The sequence below is a fragment of the Papio anubis genome, chromosome 11, assembly GCF_008728515.1.
Source record: "Papio anubis isolate 15944 chromosome 11, Panubis1.0, whole genome shotgun sequence".
Taxonomy (NCBI): domain Eukaryota; kingdom Metazoa; phylum Chordata; class Mammalia; order Primates; family Cercopithecidae; genus Papio; species Papio anubis.
Genome location: NC_044986.1, coordinates 100,932,576 through 100,952,516, shown reverse-complemented (window position 1 = coordinate 100,952,516; position 19,941 = coordinate 100,932,576). Strand labels below are relative to the sequence as shown.

Genomic DNA, 19,941 nt, shown 5'->3' with positions numbered 1-19,941 from the left:
CCATGTGTCTATTACATACTACTTTTTCATCAGTGCAAATTTGGTTGTTCTAAAGCAATTAGACTGACTTTTCAGGCTGTGTTGAAAAACTCCTTGGGCTTTTCCACCCAGGGTCACAGGTCATGTACCAATAGTTCCATTAAAATACAATAAAGCTCCTACGCAGTATAAATGTTCATTTAGACAACTTAGCTCTTAATTTTGAAGCAGCATGCATAGGGATATTTATCTCTATCTACAAAGTATGCTTCTATAATTGGGGGAAGGAGATAATCATCCCCACCCCACTTCCTGTTTTATCTTATGAAATGATTTTCCTTTGTGTCAATTGTTTGTTCTATTCTTATTACATATGACCTTTAGCATATTGCATTTATTTTTTTCCACTTGTCTTTCCTGCCAAGGATAGAGTATTTGTATTCTTAGTGCGTCCATTCACTACTCCCTCAACTTAAGGTAAGTTTCTCACCATCTTACATTTATCTGGTTCACTATTACATACTACCTAGGCAGTTACTCCTCATTTTTAGGGTTTCAGCTCAATTGTTACCTCCTCGTAGTCTCTTTCCTTTATCTCTTTATATATGTTCTCTGCTCCCACACCATGCATGCTTTACCACTTTGCAGTGTTTATTTCTTCATGGTACTTATCACAACATGCTATTGTCTTATTTATTTGTTTGCCTTTTTATCTCTAGCTCTGTCTCTACCCACTTGGCTGTAAGAGCCACGTAGCCAGAATATGTGCCTATTTTGTCCCAGTACCAAGCACAATGCCTGATACATAGTAGAGGCTCAATGAACACTGGTTGAATGAATGAATATGTCTTATGCAAGATGGTGTAGAATTTTGTAGTCTGCTTTGGGGAGTGTGTGTGTGTGTGTGTGTATGTGCTAAACCTTGATCCCTTAAAAGAACCTCTTTTGGATTATTTTATTTATTGATAGACACTAACATAGACGTAGGATTGTCTACCTACTCAGTCACCTTGATTCCAAACCTATTAAATGGACCAGAACCCTTAGAGCATTTGGAACTTTGTGCCTTACCTTGCATGGACCTAGGTTTCTTAGCACTCTGGACTGTAATGGACTGTCTTCTAGAGCTTGCACTCTAGGGTAGCCTCTGGCCACGGGTGGCTAGTGAGCTAGTGGCTAGTGTGAAGTGCCTTGTGCTGTGAGTGTAAAGTGAACATCAGATTTTGAAGACTTAGTGTAAAAAGTGTAAAATATATCATTAATACTTTTACATTGTTTACTTATTGAAATGATAACAATTTGGATATATCGGGTTACATAAAATATATTATTAAAATTAATTTTACTCTTTTTATTTTTACTATCTTAATGTGCTATTTGAACATTTAAAATTATTTATAAGGATCCTACTTTTGGTTCACATTGTATTTCTATTGTGCAGTGCTGTTCTAGATACAACTAGCTCATCCCAGCTGTTTGGCAATGTAGGTTGAAGGGGATCCATTGAAGGGAATACTAGAAGTGCAAAAGTCTCCATAGTCTGCATCTTTCTCATTAGATGTGCACTTGTGAAAGGATTGGTACCCTGGGAGAGTAGCTCAGGTGCCTCTCCAGAACAAACTCAATGCGAAATCCCGAGGCCGACACACAGTTTGTGTCCCAAGACACAGGAATGTTAAATGTCTTGCCAGTGGTCACATATCTTCCTTTAAAATAAAGCTAGAACCAGAATCCAGGTCTTTTGATTGTGCTTGGTTCATTGGATTACTTATAGAAGGATCTACTAATACAAGTATGTCTTCTTTTTTAAGTTAGATACTAGAGAATTTTAAAGAATTGTTAATAAGTTATGTAGGTTTTCTAAAAAGATCAATGAATGAGGAAATTATACTTTGGCCTTTAGATGGTTAGGTAAATGGAAAACCATAGTGTATACTTTGATACATTAGACAAGCAGAAACTCTTTCTGTTATTATTGCCACCCATACTGTGGCAGAGCACTAAAATGGGATGACCTTTACTTAGCATAGGAGCATACATTGCAAAGCAAAATTTAAACAAAAAGTCGGATATGAACATGAGATCTACTTGTAAGTAAATACAAATCTAATAACCACTCTTTGCATAACTATAAAAACTCATTTGGAGACCAACCACTGCAGTCTGAAAAACTGGTTGCTGTGTCTTCTTCCAAAAACCCTCATCACTGGCTGTCAGGCAGACTTCTCTTCTTGGGTGAGGAGACTGATTTTTAAGTGAGCTTCATCATCATGATCTTCCCGTTCATTCACTAACTTAGCCACTATTTAGTGAAAGCCTACTATGTGCCAGGTAGCGTTCTGGGTGCTCAAGGTACCTCACTGACCAATGCAGATAAAGATTTTTGCTCTTTTGGGGCTTACATTCCAGTCCCTAAGTATTTTCTCAATAGAAAGGATGACATAAAATAGTACAGTGAATCTAAGCAGTGCCTGCTTAGAATGCCACGAGGGACATTTTTATTAGTTGGGAATTAAAGTAAGTTGGAGATTTTCTATTTGTGTCTTTCTTGGGAAATTTGAAAATAGAGATGCATATGGAAAGTGGAGCTAGCTGTGCAAAACACTACATATCTGGTATCAGTCTACTTTTGGAGTGTCAGAAGACACTTAAATTCTCTAATAAGCGTCAAAACATCAATTAGATTGTGGTAAGAAATTTACCAATAATTTGGGGGACTTGGCATACTTGCTCAGTTCTTCTTTCTTCTGCTGGGATATCCCAACCTTTAGCTAACTAGAAGTCTTAGTTCTTATATCTCAGTTCCAGGAACTCCCAGTCAGGACGATTTCACTTCTCACTCTACACAGGCTCCTTCTCATTCTCCCACAGCTCATGAGTCCTGCCCCTTGCTCTCTCCCTTACACATCTTTACTTGCATACAGTTTTACAGGTTTCCCTCCACTCTGGCCCCCAGACAGAGATTCCTTAAATATGACTTTTTTTTTTCTCTCCTTAAAACACAGCTGGTAGATTTCTCCATTACTCCCTCAGCTAAGATGAGCCTAGACAAGTATATTTAAATCATTTCTTTAACTGACAACAAGGAAGAGGATTTGATAATTTGCCTAAAATGAGCAGATGCTCAGGAGGACAAGTCACCATCCTATGTCCCTTCTGTCCGATTTCACCTAGAAATGAAAACTACTCCCTTCTCCCTCTTTTCCAGGCAAAAGGCTGATTTAACTAAGCATGCAAGACGCCAACACCCTCCTCCTCAGTACGTCCAAGTTTCCTTCGCTCTGAGCCACGGAATCTCAGCTTCTCCCCGCTCTCCCGCCCACCCTACGCCACCCCCGCAGGTTTCCGAGTCATCCGGAACGCGAGTGGGTGCGAGGACTCGGCAGGCTGCCTCCCGCGCCCCCGCCGCCCGCGGGCCGCCTCGGGTTCAGCACTGGACAGCTCCCGCCCCGGCCCCACAAATGGCAGTCGGCTGATTGACAGAGGAGCCGACCAAACAGGGGACAAGACGACTTGCAGCCGCCCTACAAGGGTTTGGTTGCGGCCAAACTGCCTCTTTAAACTGGCTTTCCTCCCCCGAGCCGGGAGCAAGGAGAGAGGCTGGAGTGTGGTTTGCGGCCAAACCTAGAGGCTGCAATTAACCAGCCGCCCGGCCTTCCCGACTCCGGAGAGACGAACGTCTTAAAGGACGTCTTTGCTCCTCGGAACTCGCGGCTGCGCTCGCGGTGCGGGTCTGAGCGCGCGCCCCGCGCCTCCGGGCAAAGCGGTCGAGGAGGAGCCAGAGCCGGGAGGCGGGAACGACCTGCGGCGGGTGAGACTATGGAGCAGCGTCTTCGGCGGCCGCGGCGGCAGCAGCAGCAGCAGCAACAGCAGCTTCTGAACGCGCCTCAATGAGAGCAGCGGTGGCGGCAGCCGGGCCGAGAGACGGACGCGGGCTGACTCCAGCCGCTGGGAGCGCGAGGCCATGTAACCCGCTCGGCTCCAGGCTGCGAGGTGCGTAATCCCCAGCCGGCCCCTCTCGCAGCGGGCACGGCCAGCGCTGCCACAGGTGACTTGATTTCTGCGACGGTAGCTTAGCCACTCGGGACCAATCTCGAAACATTCTTATTTTCAAGTCCTTTGGACTGGGTGCCATCTGGAGAAGGTGGGAAGACTCCTGGAAAAAGTCTGACTGTTGAAAATTGACGATCCAAATTTAAAAAGTGATTCCCCCCGTTCCCTCCTCTTCTCTCTGCGAGGGAGATGGGAGCCATGGCTTACCCCTTACTCCTCTGCCTCCTGCTCGCTCAGCTGGGATTGGGAGCTGTTGGCGCCAGCCGCGACCCTCAAGGACGGCCGGACTCCCCTCGAGAGAGGACCCCGAGGGGGAAGCCGCACGCCCAGCAGCCGGCTCGAGCCTCTGCCTCGGACTCCTCGGCTCCCTGGAGCCGCTCCACCGATGGCACCATCTTGGCGCAGAAACTCGCCGAGGAGGTGCCTATGGACGTGGCCTCTTACCTCTACACCGGGGACTCCCACCAGCTGAAGCGAGCCAACTGCTCCGGCCGCTACGAGTTGGCGGGCCTGCCGGGGAAGTGGCCAGCCTTGGCCAGTGCGCATCCCTCCTTGCACGGGGCGCTGGACACACTGACACACGCCACCAACTTCCTCAACATGATGCTGCAGAGCAATAAGTCGCGGGAGCAGAACTTGCAGGACGACCTGGAGTGGTACCAGGCGCTGGTGCGGAGCCTCCTGGAGGGCGAGCCCAGCATCTCCCGGGCGGCCATCACCTTCAGCACCGAGTCGCTGTCCGCGCCGGCCCCACAGGTCTTCCTCCAGGCCACGCGCCAGGAGAGCCGCATCCTGCTCCAAGACCTTTCCTCCTCTGCACCCCACCTGGCCAACGCCACCCTGGAGACGGAGTGGTTTCACGGCCTCCGGCGCAAGTGGAGGCCCCACTTACACCGCCGCGGCCCCAATCAGGGGCCCCGGAGCCTGGGCCACAGCTGGCGGCGCAAGGACGGGCTCGGCGGGGACAAGAGCCACGTCAAGTGGTCTCCGCCTTATCTGGAGTGCGAGAACGGGAGTTACAAGCCCGGGTGGCTGGTTACTCTTTCCTCTGCCTTCTACGGGTTGCAGCCTAACCTGGTCCCGGAATTCAGGTAGGGATGGCCGGGGGCACAGGGGAAGGCAAAAGCTTTCCTTCCGGTCTTGCGGGGGGTGGGGGGGTGCACGTGTGGGGAAGGAACCCTTGGCTGTGACACGAACGCTTCTCACCCTCAGAGCAGAGACCCGGGCTGAGAGACGCCCCACGCGGGCGCGGGGTATTGGGGGCGAGAAGCGCCCCCCGCCCGTCAGCTTCCGGCGCTCGGCAAAAGCCATTCATTCTCTGGGACCAGTTTCCCTGCACGGGCCGAGGGTCCGGCAGCCCTCGGCAGGACGGAGACACCCCCGCTGCTCTGTGCTTCCCTCCAACTGTCGGGAGAGCAGGGAGGGGCGTTCCTCACCGGGGGCGATGCGACAACTTGGCGAGCGCCGGGTGTGTCCGCGGAGTGGCAAGCCTCAGATGAGAGGCGAAAAGGGAGCAGGAGGAACAGAGAGTTCCTTGTTTCTGCCACTTTGGGGTAGCCTCTGCCTGCTTCCTACGTGTGCAGTTGGGGGCACCGGTTTGTTATTAGTCAGAGCTTATAATTAAAACTGTGCCATCTCCTCGCAGTTCCGGCCCCTCAGCAGTGAGTCAGTCCCAGCAGCTAGCTGTCTCGGGGATCCAGAGTTTGCAATTTGGTCAGGGTGCTCCTTCTACTGGTCTCCCCTCTCCCCGCAACTGATCTTTCCTTCCTTGGTGGCCTTTTCCTCCTCTTCCCAGTGTCAGGCATACCTAAGGGTTCTCCAGCCCTTCACACACTCACATGATTTACAAATGGACCTAGTTATATTCGAGAGGGACGCATCAGTTGTGACTGAATTCACTCAAGGAGACTGGAGGAAACTTAAGGGAGTCTGTATTTCCTGTCTCAAACTATAGCATTTGAGGGAAGCAGAGAATTTGCAAATTAACAGGTTTTAACTTTTGCCTGGGGAAGTGCCTGACCTTTGAGGCGGGTAATTTCTGGAAGCAACCTTTAAGAGTGGATGTGAGGAAGGAACTGAAAGAGTAGATACACCCAAGAGGGCTTAGGAGAGGGCCCAAGATGGACTGAGATCATCCCTTAGTCCCATGACGGAAGGCTCTGGAAAGAGGGTCTCAGGGGCTGAGATTGCTTTTGTACTTTTTGGGAACTTGGACAGGATGAGAAACCTTTGTGTGTGGATTATCTATTTATTTTTTAAATACCCTGGCACAGCGAGGACTGGATGCTGAGCTGCTGAAAGATGCCAGATCAAGTACTGGGTGGGCAAGTGGGAAAGGTCAGAACGCTTGTTTGTCTTGGTACTGCCATTCACTGCTGAATGACCTCACGCAAGTTGCGTAACCTCTGGGTCTCAGCTACTTATCTGTCCAGTGAGGGAGTTGAACTAGACAGTCTCTAGGGAGCCATCCAGTTATCAAGTTCTGTAGCTTTTAATGTTGGCAACACTTGTGAAGGCATAAAGGATAATAACCCCCTTTGTCTGATTCTGTATGACCATATTAAATATATGTGTGTGTGTGTCTTTGTATGTGTTTCTATCTCTTTTAAAGGTCTTGTCTTAAACCAGACTAACTCTTTTCTACTTTCAAGATAATCTCATTTCCTCCTAATTCTTGCAGGATCCTATTAGTAAGAGCTGAGCCCAGCTTTGAATCTTTGCCATGCTGTTTGCTCAGAAGAGGAAAGACCAGCAGATGCCATTCACTGCCAGCAAACTGTTTGTAGCCTTTAAACAGTCTTTTTAGGGAGCCTGAAGTTCCAGGATTTATCTATCTTTTTCATCTAACATTCAGTTTATGTCAGGCTCTGTGCTAACTGCTTTGCATGCACTGTCTTGATTAGGCCTTACAGCAACCTTATGAGTTAAGTTTTATTATTTTCTCTATTTTACAGAAAAGGAATCTGAAGCCCAGAGGGGTTAAGCTTCTTGCCTAAGATTGCACAGCAGTAAAATAGCAGATCCAGGATTTAAGCCCACTTCATACTTCATATCATATGTACCACCATTCCAAATTCTGTTCTATGAAGGTGTCCTAGGGGTTGCTATAAACAATGTAGTTACTGTGTAAAATATCTGTATTTTCGAGGGCCACTGTGGAACTGAGGATGAAAACCATTCATTTTCAGAATTATCTCTCTTAATCATGTGGATCAGAAAGCATAGTTTGCCTAAATGAACTCAGTGCCTTCTGGCAGCCAAGTTGAAAGGCTGAGGACACAAAGGGTCTCAGGTTGACAGGACTCAGACATTCCCTGTTTTTTCACTCTGTTTAGAAAATAGTTTATTTCTTTAAGTGTCTTCCTACACAAAGGATATAAAGATGGTATTCTTCAGCCAAGGCACAAAGCCAGCCATTTAGTGTCTGGCTCTCTACTGCAGCTGGCTGGTCTCAGTAGAATCACAAGGTAAATGCTCTCCTGTGAGTGCTTTGACCCCATATCCTGTGCCCTTCAAATGCTGTATTGAGGGTCCACGCAGTAGAAACCAGAAGAAAATCTTACAGGCATCAGATAGTTCCACCTGTTGTCTCCTAGATGAAGAAACAGAGCTATAAAGTGACTTGTCCAAAAATCACGTATCAAGTTTGTAGCAACAACAGAAATGGGATCCAGGCCTTCTGCCTCTAGTTTATCCTATACTTGATAAATATAAACCTGAAGCAGGTATCTGTGACTCTCTGGACCTCTGTACACAACCTGTGTTGGGGACATACTTTATTCTCTATCATCATTTATCACAACCAAAAAAATTAACCCAGAGAAAACAGCTGTCACTTAAAAAAGAGATTATATTGTTAATTTCACATATTGAGATAATATTTAAATGGGTCATTTCTGTATATCTTCATACTCATAAAAGGAAAAGGTTTTTTGTTGATGATATTTTATCATATAAAATACGCATTCTAAAATTCTACAGTATAGGTGGATAGTATTTGACAGGTATGGTAACAAGGTAAACCTCAAATGAATTTTTGGGAAACCAGATTAGGAGCCCTGATCATGATTTTAAATAGTCTTTTAAACATGTGAAGTGTTATTTGCAAAAAGCTTTATGTATAACAGAAAATCCACTGATAATGGTTTACTTATGAAAGAGAAAAGGAGAAATAACTTTTAGTTAAGGTTAGTTACTATTTTCCCAGGTCTTACTTACAAGATTCAGACATTTAAATTAACGTAAATTACATTGTATTTTATTTTTAGGTAATATAAATCCAAAGCATGAACTTTAAAAGTAATATGTAGAACTTCTTATAAGAAGTTCAATATAAAAATATCTTCTCATATTACCGTTTATCACTGTAAAACAATCTCTCCGAATACATTCTATTCCCCTGTGTTTCAGAATGACACAAGTATCTTAAAATTTAAGATGTAGCATAATGCACATATGGAAATAGAAGTTTGCTGCTCATTTTTTGTCTTTGAAAAAATGGCACTCATTTCTCTTAAGTATTTCTTGAGTCTTTTGTTGCATATCTATAGTGTATGAACACTTGGTTCTCATTTTCCATCCTAGTAAAAAACAGAGAGTAATAATTTAAGATATACCCTGAAAATATTTTTACTTTTATCATTAGGTTTGTAATATCCTCGTAGCATTTTCCTTAAAGCTAGGGTTCTTTTGTTTGCATAATGATTTTTCTTCGTGGAACTTAAAGTACTATGGAGTTGGATCCCATTCTGTTGAATGCATAGATACCTCTCTGGCAGTGGTTGGAATCTTTCAGTGCCTAGGATGGTTAGCAGGTACTTAAGTGTTTGTTGAATTTAAAAGAAGATGAATTTCTTTAAAATTCCTTTAAAGAATTAATTCTTGATGAACTTGAGAGGGAATTTGGAATTCCTTTGGTTTCTTCTCATTTTATAGTTGAGGAAGCTGAGACCCAAATAGCTAAAGGAATTTGCTAGAAGTGGAATAGCTCTTTTGGGGCAAGTGGGAATTAAGGGAAACCAATACTTACTGAGTATCTACTATACATTAGATATTTTATATATTTCAGTACATTTAATTCTTAGAATTCTCAGGTCGCAACCAGTTCAGAAAAGTTGAGCAACCTGCCCAAGCTAATGTAGCTAGTAAATGAAGGACCTAAAATCAAATTTAGATCTGCCTAGCTACGAAGCCTGCGTAGTCTTTCCACCATCCTGTGCTGATTTCTATCTCTTGATTCCCCAATTTTGTCATTAAAAATGTATAAGATGATATTGGTGTGAATTAAGTAATATACTTGGCCCAAACCAGTGATACACACTTATTCTTTTTGGGCCAACGATGCAACCAAGTATGTTGTACAGTGAGAAGAGTATTCAATTTGAGGAAGAACTTTGCCTCAAGTCCCAGTTTTGTCTCTGACTGACCGTATTACCTGTCTGGAAATCAGTTTCTGCATAATAAAAATGTGGAAATAGACTTGATGATTTCCATATACCTCTTAATTGGCCTATCCACATAGTCAACAAATACTTTTTGGAAACAGGGCTGATACACATAAATCTAGTACCTTGTGGAAATGATATGGGAGAGTCACATGCAAAGGAAGAGGAAACCAAGTGAATATTAGACTTGGTATTTGGTTAAAAAAAAAAAAAAGAAAGAAAAGTCAATAGGGAGATAAAGGAAAGATCACAATAGTGTGGAAATCTCTTTTTAGAAACTAATAAACATTAGTGTCACTGATTCACTGACTGCCTGAGTGCTCACTCCACTTTCTCTCCTTCACACAAGACACCCACACACCTCCTTCAGTGATTCTATTACAGATTTCTGCTTTCAACAAAAGAGGGCAATTCACATAGTGTAAGAGAAATGACCACATAGGATAGGCCAAACGTATCCTATGTCTTTCTTATAGGAGCTAAAAATGATGTGTAGGCTTACCTACAGAAATAGCCCAGAGGTGTTTGCCTGGGTTATAGATTAAAAGGTTTTCAGATGAACTTCTGCTGTGGAGGATTTTAAGCCTCAGTTACATCATCTTTAAGCTATGAAGAGTAATGTGTATCTCCTTTGAAATTCTGTAAAGGCTAAATGAAGAACTGTCATCACATAGGAAGTTTAGTAAATATTTTTGTATTGTAGCTTCTGTCTTCCCGAATACTATCCTCAGCTGCCCATAACTGTCTTCATTTACTTGTATTAGAGTCATTTGACTTAGAGTAATTTGTAACTTATATAGCAGTTTAGTTTTGTTTCTAACCATTATGAAGGCTTGTAATGGCAATGGGTCATGGTAGAAATACTGGCCTTAGAGACAGATGTTGGTACCAGCCTAGACCATATCGTTGACTTAGGGTGTTACCAGAGGCAGGAGTTGCCTCTTTAATTTTCAGTTTCTTCAACTGTAAATTGAGGATGTTGGACGAGATAACTCCTTATAACCCTAAAAAATCAATGATTATGCACATCATTCAATATGTCACTTTATTTTATTTATTTCTTTTTTTGAGACAGGATCTCACACTATTGCCCAGGCTGGAGTGCAGTGGCGTGATCTTGACTCACTGCATACTCAGCCTCCCAGGCTCAAGTGATTCTCCCATGTCAGCTTTCTGTGCAGCTAAGACTACAGGCCCGAGCCACCATGCCCGGCTATTTTTTTCAGTTTTTGTAGAGATAGGGTTTTGCTATGTTGCCCAGGCCGGTCTTGAACTCCTGGGCTCAGGCGATCCACCTGCCTCAGCTTCCCAAAGCATTGGGATTACAGGCATGAGCCACACCTAGCCTGATGCATTGCTTCAACTTGTAAAGTTTTATTTGATTTGCTGCTGAAATCAGTTAATGAATGCTATATAAATGCAGAAAATGTTCATGTGTTCCATGTTTGACTTTATAATGATCATTTACTCACAGAATATTTACAGAAAGTCCTATCAATGTACAATGAGTTAAGTACATAAACTAATAATGGAAATGAGAACTCCATTTCAAAATAAGAATAAGCACGATCTGATTTACAGGACTTAAGACTTCCTGATTTACTTGGAGTCAACATGAAGTTGCTTCATAGATTTCTAGACCAAGGGTCTCAGAATACCTCTATAATTTCTCTCAAGAGAATAAATGTTCAGACATTTGGAAGCTCCCTACTTACTTTTTAAAAGCAATCTGTTTTCAATTTGCCTCTGTAGTTGGCTTTAAAATTTCAAAGAAGGGCTATATGTTGTGGTGTAGCAATGGTACAGGATTATCTTCCCATTTTCTAGGACATGCATTTGGAATAGAAATGGGATTTCCAGAACTGCAAAATAAATTACAAGAATTATGCTTACTGTCTGGAGAGATAACTGAGGCTCTCACTAGACTGTTTTTCCAGCCTCAACTTCTGGATAAGCCAAATGTTGCTTTCAACTTCAGAAAAGCAGCAGTTTGTTGCACATGGTTCAGATTTTAAGGCTACCCTTTTTCAGTCTTAAGAGTGCTGTTGAATTCAACATACACTGCATTTTATGATTATATTGTAATATACTGTGATGCCAAGGCGTATGTTGTTGATGCTATTTTGCACTTGGTTGGTACAGAAGCATTAGGCCCTGGCTGTTTTCTCTGTTCAGTTCTGGTTTGGTGTTCAAAGAGTTATTTATGCAGAATTACTAAGATAGCACATTGGGATTTTGATAACTTTGGCAGCTTGATGGCTGTTATGTGCAAATAGGCAGTTCACTAGTACTGGGGCTATGCTTGGGAGAGTCTGCAGCCAGCAGTGTTGTGAAGCTTTTCCCAGCACAGCAATGTCATGTGCATCAGTGGGGCTTGTTTTGCTTGCCTTATCTGCCTTTCAGCTTTTGGTAATAAACTGAAATTTGTTTAGTAACAAACTAAAATTACACATAGCGTAATTTCCACTTTGGCTGGCCAATTACTCTCCCAAGTCTTTCTTCCTACAGGAAGAAAAACTTGACCTACACAAATATTTGGGTAGATGACTGTTCCGTGAAATACTTCTTCAGTTTAGGAGAGGATTAATCCTCTTGGGTAAGTCTTTCACAGCTTCCCCCCTCCACACCCTCCTCTTTCCTGCAGTGCCAAATCTAGCATAGAAACCATGAGTGAATTTCTTTTTTATACCCAAGGATATTATCGAGTGCCTCAAAGCAATTATAGGATACATCTAGTTTTATTACTTTCATTATAGGTAGAGCTCATAGGATACACAAATTAGCTTAAATATAATCTGATCCCAAGGTAGTAAAGTTTATTTTTCCAAACAAAAATCCTGTTACCTATCTCTTTGTACAAGGAGGCAGTTTCTGTCTCTTTTCTCTTCCCTCATACAAAGTTGCTAACACTTCTGTTTAATTGAGATCCAATTAATTTTTATTCATTTTAATACCTGTTATAATCTTCCCCATTTAGTAAATATGACTAAAACAAAACAATGTAGGATTTTTAAAAACCTGTCCAATTGGCAAAGTACCCACTGCACCTATAGCTTAAAAGGAATCTTACAGTTATGTAAGATTTTGGTTTATTTGTTTAGCTTTCTCACCATTTATGTGTCTTGTCCAATGTGTATGCCTTGTTACATTATTATAGAAGAACTTGACACATGGCTTTTATCTGAGAAAGAAGGAATGGTGTGATAGTAAAGAATAATATTCTATCGATTCTGACATGCACCATTTTCACATTTTGATGTCTTTCAAATTGAGATACGTCTTAACAATTGAGGGCATGTCATATTCAGTTGGCACTTCGTTTCTTTCTGTGGTACACAATATAACAAGGCATCTTACAATTAATGCCATCTTATATTTGATGAAATGTGATATCAGGAAATAGGAAAACAAACTCCAGGGTCTCTTCAACTACAAAGTTCTTTTTTTTTTGGTTGTATATATTTATGGGACACATGATGTTTTCAAACAGGCATACAATGTATAACAGTTGAATCAGGGTAATTGTCAACTACAAAGTTCTATTATCATCTATAAGTTATCAATTTGTAGCAAAATATTCACATATGGAAGCAAAATGTAGACCTTACTGCTATATGTAAATTTTTAATTTAATTTTATTTTTTTAAAAAATAGACGGGGTCCCACTCTGTTTCTCAGGCAGGAGTGTAGTGTTGAGATTATAGCTCGCTACATTCCTAGGCTCAGGTGATCCTCCCGCCTTAGCCTCCTAAGTAGCTGGGAGAACAGGAACATGCCACCATGCCTGGCTAATTTTTTTAATTTTAATTTTTGTAGAGACAAGGTCTTGCCTTGCCTTCCCAAAGTGCTGGGATTACAGGCCTGAGCCAGCATACTCAGCTCCTGCTGTATATAAATTAGATTGCTATTTGTCTTCATAATAGTTTTATTTAAAATAGACAAGCTATACTAAAACATGTAGCCACATTTTCTTTTTATATTGTGCTAGAAACTACAGTAACTTTTATTTTCCGAATAGGTAAAATCAGAATTATCATAATTTTTCTCATATCCTCTGGCAGTTTTTCCCTTACACTGTGGGAAAATGCCTAGGATCGTGAAAATGAAAGACCACTGACAGACTAAGAATAGGAGGGAATAGATACGGTCTCTCCTTTCTAAACTGTGTAAAGGTTTCACAAGGGAAGTTACTTCTTACGTAGCAATGTAACCAGATTTGACCTGTGAGATTTAAATGAAATTGTGAAGATAAGCATTTTTTTTTTTCCTTTTTATCCCATCAATTGCTTGGAATAAAATGAAGAGTTTGATTTTCCTCGTATTTGATGCCTCAGACCACTATGCCGAACAAGGTTTCTCAACCTTGGAACTACAGACATTTGGGACCACATAGGCCTTTGCTGTGGGGGCTGTCTTATTAATTGTAAGATGTTCAGCAGCACCTCTGGCTTCTATCCATTAGATGCCAGTGGCAACATGCCCTGCCAGTGTGAAAACCAAATGTGTCTGCCAAAAATACCAAATATCCCCTGTGGGGCAAAACTGCCTCTGGTTGAAAGGCACTGGTGTAGAGGAGCACATGTGATACGTAACGTATAAAATGCTGCTCTGGGACTATCCCTATTTCAAGGGTTCTGTATGTATGTGTACACATATGTGTGTACATATGTGCGTGTGCATATAGATATGCTCATATATGCATTTGTCAGATTACATATCTATTTATTTATTTAAAATATAAGATCATTGTATATATAGAACCTGACACAAGTGAGAACTGAAACATTTTGATAGATCCATGAAATATGAATTCATTTACATTTGTATGTCATCAGGGCTCAAAAAGAACATCTGACTAAATTTGTGGAATCTGTTGCTAAGCGTGGTTTTACTACCTATATGGTTAAATGTTTAAAATTTGAGGTTTCCCATAAAAGATGAATTTTGAAAGGAAAGCACTTGGCCGGGCGCGGTGGCTCACGCCTGTAATCCCAGCACTTTGGGAGGCCGAGGCGGGCAGATCACGAGGTCAGGAGATCGAGACCATCCTACCTAACATGGTGAAACCCCGTCTCTACTAAAAATACAAAAAATTAGCCAGGAGTAGTGGCAGGCGCCTGTAGTCCCAGCTACTTGGGAGGCTGAGGCAGGAGAATGGCGTGAACCCGGGAGGCGGAGCTTGCAGTGAGCCGAGATTGTGCCACTGCACTCCAGTCTGGGTGGCAGAGAGAGACTCCGTCTCGGAAAAAAAAAAAAAAAAAAAAAAGAGGAAAGCACGTGTGTGTGTACCTGGAAGAACAGAAAAAGGGAAGAGGGGTACAGCTGGGTGTAAAGGAGTGGGGAAAGGGAACAAAGGAAGATGAATGAACTGATAGAAAACAATTATCTATCTCTGATGCTGTGGAATATTGCCTTACTTTTACATGAAGCTCCATTTACCATTGAGCAATTTTACAGTTCTGATGAAACTGAACTATTTTTCCCTAGTAGGTAGTTAAGGAGTTAAGTTCTTGATGATTTAATCATTATAAAGATAAGTTGACTGTGCTTGCATTTCAGAACTTTATTTCAGCTTTTCCCATTAAAGGAATATTAGTACCTTACAATATATATTTTAAATATTCCATTTGCCATTTTCACTTATTGATTCAACTAGAAGTTGTTCAGAATTTGAACTTATTACAAATGAATTTCCTAGAAGAAATGATTGAAATGCTGTATTACATAGACATTATTATTATTATTATTATTGTTGTTGTTGTTGTTGTTGAGACAGGGTCTTACTCTGTCAACCAGGCTGGAGTGCAATGTCATAAATACGGCTCACTGCAGCCTCAACCTCCCAGGCTCAAGCGATCCTCCCACCTCAGTCCCCCAAGTAGCTGAGACTACAGGTGTGCACCACCACACCCAGCTAATTTTTCTATTTTTTGTGGAGGCAGGATTTTATCATGTTGCCCAGGCTGGTCTTGAACTCCTGGGCTCAAGCAATCCACCCATATCAGCCACCCAAAGTGCTGGGATTACAGGCGTGAGCCACCGCTGCTGGCCCTACATATACATTATTTAAAGCTTTAATAAGCATATGTTTAAAGATGCAGTTTTAAATATTAATAATGCTTAGAATTCTGTTAAGTCAGAAGCAAGCCTAAGAAAACAAAAACAATGACCACATGATTAAAAAAAAAATGTTTAGGCTTCATGGTGCAAATTACCTTAGCACAAACTGAACAGTGACCAATTCTTTACTCCCTATCCATAAACACAATACATACACGACCTACTGTGATAAGGGAGGGGCTTGCTGTTGTACATTATGTTAATTATAGAGAAATAAGAGACAATGTTGTGAATATTAGAGATGAATCCAAGGCTCCTGAAAAGAAAGATGAAGACTATGATTTTTCTGGATAAGGCAGACTTTTAGGATGGTTGTTTTGGGTACTGACTTAATAATTAGTTCTTTGGAAAGCCTCTCACAATACAGTCCCCTGAAAGTTATTTCGCAACGCATCTGTCTTTCCATGTTTAAGAAAAAGAGGCAAATAACAAATGATATTGAGGCATTCTTTAAAGAAGCAATGTTTTTAGTAAACATCTTGTGAAAAGCTCCTTTCTGAGTTGGAATTTTAGAAGTAAAGGGGATTTTAGAGATCACGTAATCCAATTTATTTTTATGGGTGAGGAGAATGAGAGCAAGGGAATTGGTGACCATCACTTGCATTAGCGATGGCTGCAGCGAACTTGCAGTTTAATAACAGACACAAAGAAAAAGATGCTGAGTCATCAAGTAAAGGTTAATTTATGTTCATTATTCACTGATCCCAAACATGGCTGGGCATAAGGATCACCTGAAGAGCCTGATAATATGTTCCCAGGCCCTCCCCAGACCTTGTGAACAAGACAATCTGCAATAGGATCCGAAGTCTGTATTAAACACAAAGTCTTAGTACTTCAGAAGTAGTTAGTCCTTAAACACAAACTTGGGAAAAAGTAAACAGTATTTGATAAAATTGAAACACATATAACTTATATAAACAACTTCATATAAACAGCTGATATAAACAACTGCAGATTTAGTCACTGAAAAAATTTGGTTACGGACCTTCTGGGTACCTGAAATATTCCAATGTTGTGAATGAGCCTATCAGTATTGCAAATTTACAATGTCCAGCAGGTTCTTTATGAAGGCAGGGAGCTCACAGGTTCTGAGCCTTGGAATGAGAAATCACTTGATTGTATACTCCTATTTCTCCCTCACTTTAGTTTGGGTTTTTTGTTTTCTCAACTTTAAAATAGGGGCTATCATAGGAGCAACCTGCCTCCTGTTATTATCTGTCTCTTTATGTAAACGTCCTGTTTCCCAAAGAGTTCTACAGGTTTTTAAAGTACAAGGACCATCTTTTATGACTTCCTGTATTCAGTGCTTGATATGGTTTGGCTGTGTTTGCACCCAAACTCTCATCTTGAATTGTAATCTCCATAATCCCCACGTGTCGAGGGAGAGACCAGGTGGAGGTAATTGGATGCTGGGGGCAGTTTCCCCGGTGCTGTTCTCATGATAGTGAGGGAGTTCTCACGAGATCTGATGGTTTTAATAAGTATGTGGTAGTTCCTCCTGTGTTCATGCTCTCCACTGCCACCTTGTGAAGAAGGTACCTTGCTTCTCCTTCATCTTCCACCATGATTGTAAGTTTCCTGAGGCCTTTCCAGTCAAATGAAACTGTGAGTCAATTAAATGTCTTTTCTTTATAAATTACCCAGTCTCGAGCAGTTCTTTGTAGCAGTGTGAGAATGGACTAATACAGTGCCTCTTGAAAGTACCTTCCCTATTTCAGAAAAACAGCATGGGAATGGTGTCTAGGAGGAGGGGTTTTGGGATCATAAACCTAGGTTTGAATCCAAAAATTTCCATTTTCACTTACAGTGTGACACTGGAAAGTTATGTAACTTTGTGGCTCAATTCCCTCATTGCAAAAGATATAGAATACCTCTTACTGTTGTAAAGAGTAAACAATCTTATATATGCAAAGAGGCTAACATAATTTCTGAAACGTACTAACCTTTTTAAAAAGTTATAGTGTATAGTCTCTAATTTATGATGGTTCTCCCTACAATTTTTCAAACTTTTGAGGTGCAAAAGCGATACACATTCAGTAAAATCTATACTTTGGTACAGCATTTATTCACATAAAGTATTCAACATTTTAGTAAAAAATAGGCTTTATTTTAGATGATTTTGCCCAACTATGGGCTAATGTAAGTGTTCTGAGCATGTTTATGGTAGGCTAGGTTAAACAATGATGTTTAATAGGTTAGATGTATTAAACACATTTTCGACTTACACATTTTCAACTTAAGATAGGTTTACTGGGATGAGTTTATCAGAATGTAACCCCATATAAGTTGAGGAGCACCTGTATATTACATGCACCTGGCTATGGCTACAGGTGCTAGGGATAGAATAGTGAAGACAACAAAATCCTTGTCCTCATGGACTCTTTTGTGGGAATGGGGGAGATGCATAATAAACAGGCAAAATAAAAATAAGTAATTTTTGATAGAAACAAGTGCTATAAGGAAAAAAATAGGGGAATGTGGCAGAGAATAGCTGAGAGGTAGGGTAGAATGCATTCAATAGGATGGTCAGGAAAGACCTATTTGGAGAGGTGACTCCGAACTGAGAAAGGAAGGATGAGAAGACATTCATGGAGCAAGCTGAGGTCATCACATTCCAGACAGGAAGCCACAAGAACGAAGACCTCGAGATGGAATGAACTTAAAGTGATCTAAGAACAGAAAGAAAGCCAATGTTTCTGGAATGTAGTGAGAGATGGGTAATGTAGTAGAAGATGAGAGGAAGGCATGCAGAAGGTGCTCAATAAATGGTTAAAATGCTGTGGTAACATAGAAACATGTGAAGTTCTTTACAGATTTCCACCCCTCTAGGAATATGTAAACTGTGAATGCATCTTCATCTTTTTCCCCTTTGGGTGTCTTTATTGTAGCATTCTGGTTTTACTTTGTCTTGCTTTTTCCTCTTCCTTTCAGTCTTGGCCTTCCTGCCCACTTCCTCCCTTAGCTCTAGGAGCTTGGGTTTTCCAGTTTCTGTGATGAGACTTCAGTCAAAGAATAAGCTATTCATAGTTGCTCCATTCTCAAATGTAAATGAACAAACTGAAATATGTGAAAGGTAAAGGGATACAAAAAAAGAAAATCCAGAATTCCTTGTAAAAATCAGTTTGGTGCTTTTCTTGCTCTTAGGCTTAAGCCTGTAAAATGAAATGTTTTCAAGACACACATAGCAGTAGCAGAATAAGGAAAGAGGCACATTGGGTTCGTTCATGGCTCAGCATTTCTTTTCCTCACCAGCCCACCTGGGATGACATCCAGCAGGTCCCTGACCTCTTTCAAGCTGGAGGCTGGCAAGTCTGGTTTTCTGGCATTTCTTGACCCACACGTTGCTGCTTTTTATGGTGGGGTCTAAAATGTTGAAGTCAGGGCTGCTGAAAGAACTACCAGTAAGAGACTCAAGGCACAGGAGTCAGATTGAAAGAGCCAGGCTGGGTCCAGTGGCTCATGCCTGTAATCGCAGCACTTTGTGAGGCCGAGGCAGGTGGATAACCTGAGGTCAGGAGTTCAAGATCAGCCTGGCCAACAAGGTGACACCCCATCTTTACTAAAAATACAAAAATTAGCCAAGTATGGTGGTGCATGCCTGTAGTCCCAGCTGCTCAGGAGGCTGAGGCTGGACGATTGCTTCAACCTAGGAGGCAGAGGTTGCAGTGAGCCAAGATCACACCACTGCACTCTAGCCTGGGTGACAGAGCGAGACTTCATCTCAAAAAACATATAAAGAATGGAAAAGCCAGGAATGAGACGACTTGGAGGAGTTAGAGGAGGTCAATTCTGCATGACGGGAAAAGGAAGTATAGGCAGACTTATCCCTAGTGAAGAGTAGTCACAATTGAAAACTGGCATTATGAGTTTTAGGAAATAAAATCATCATTAGGTTCTCCAATAAGAAAAATGTGGAATTTGGTCTCGTTATGGTCTTTTCTTTCTTTACCCTCTCCATTGTTTTATTATAACTTTTCTATTGGTTATTTTGATTTTTACATCTGTAAATTTTAGATATCTTTTATTCTCTATTTTTCTTCTTTTGCTCTCCTACCTCTGTTGACTAATCTAATATTTTTGGATAATTAAAGACAATAACATTTGTATTCTGTTACCAGAGTAAAAGAATTTTCTGCTTTGTCCATTAATTGCCTCTAAGAATTGACAGATAAATAATTGAATCCTGCCATTTTGAGAATCTTCCAAATTTCAAGGTAGGTCCAGTGGATCTTTTTCTAGATCACTTGTTCAAAACCATGCTATGTTTTGTTTGTGTATATCTCCATCAAGATTCTTTTCCCACCCCTTGGAGTTGCTAATTGCCTTTTCTTCATGTTAAAAAAAA

At 41.4% G+C, this 19,941-nt stretch overlaps 1 protein-coding gene across 1 annotated transcript in view; it reads left to right on the top strand.

Moving 5' to 3' along the window:
* The first annotated feature begins 3,649 nt into the window (after positions 1–3,649).
* Positions 3,650–19,941, top strand: part of GPR158 (G protein-coupled receptor 158) — a 395,462-nt gene continuing 379,170 nt past the window's right edge. The window contains exon 1 of the mRNA XM_031652460.1: positions 3,650–5,123. Coding sequence (XP_031508320.1) covers positions 4,222–5,123 — 902 coding nt within the window. The 5' untranslated portion in view covers positions 3,650–4,221. The remainder of the gene's footprint in view (positions 5,124–19,941) is intronic.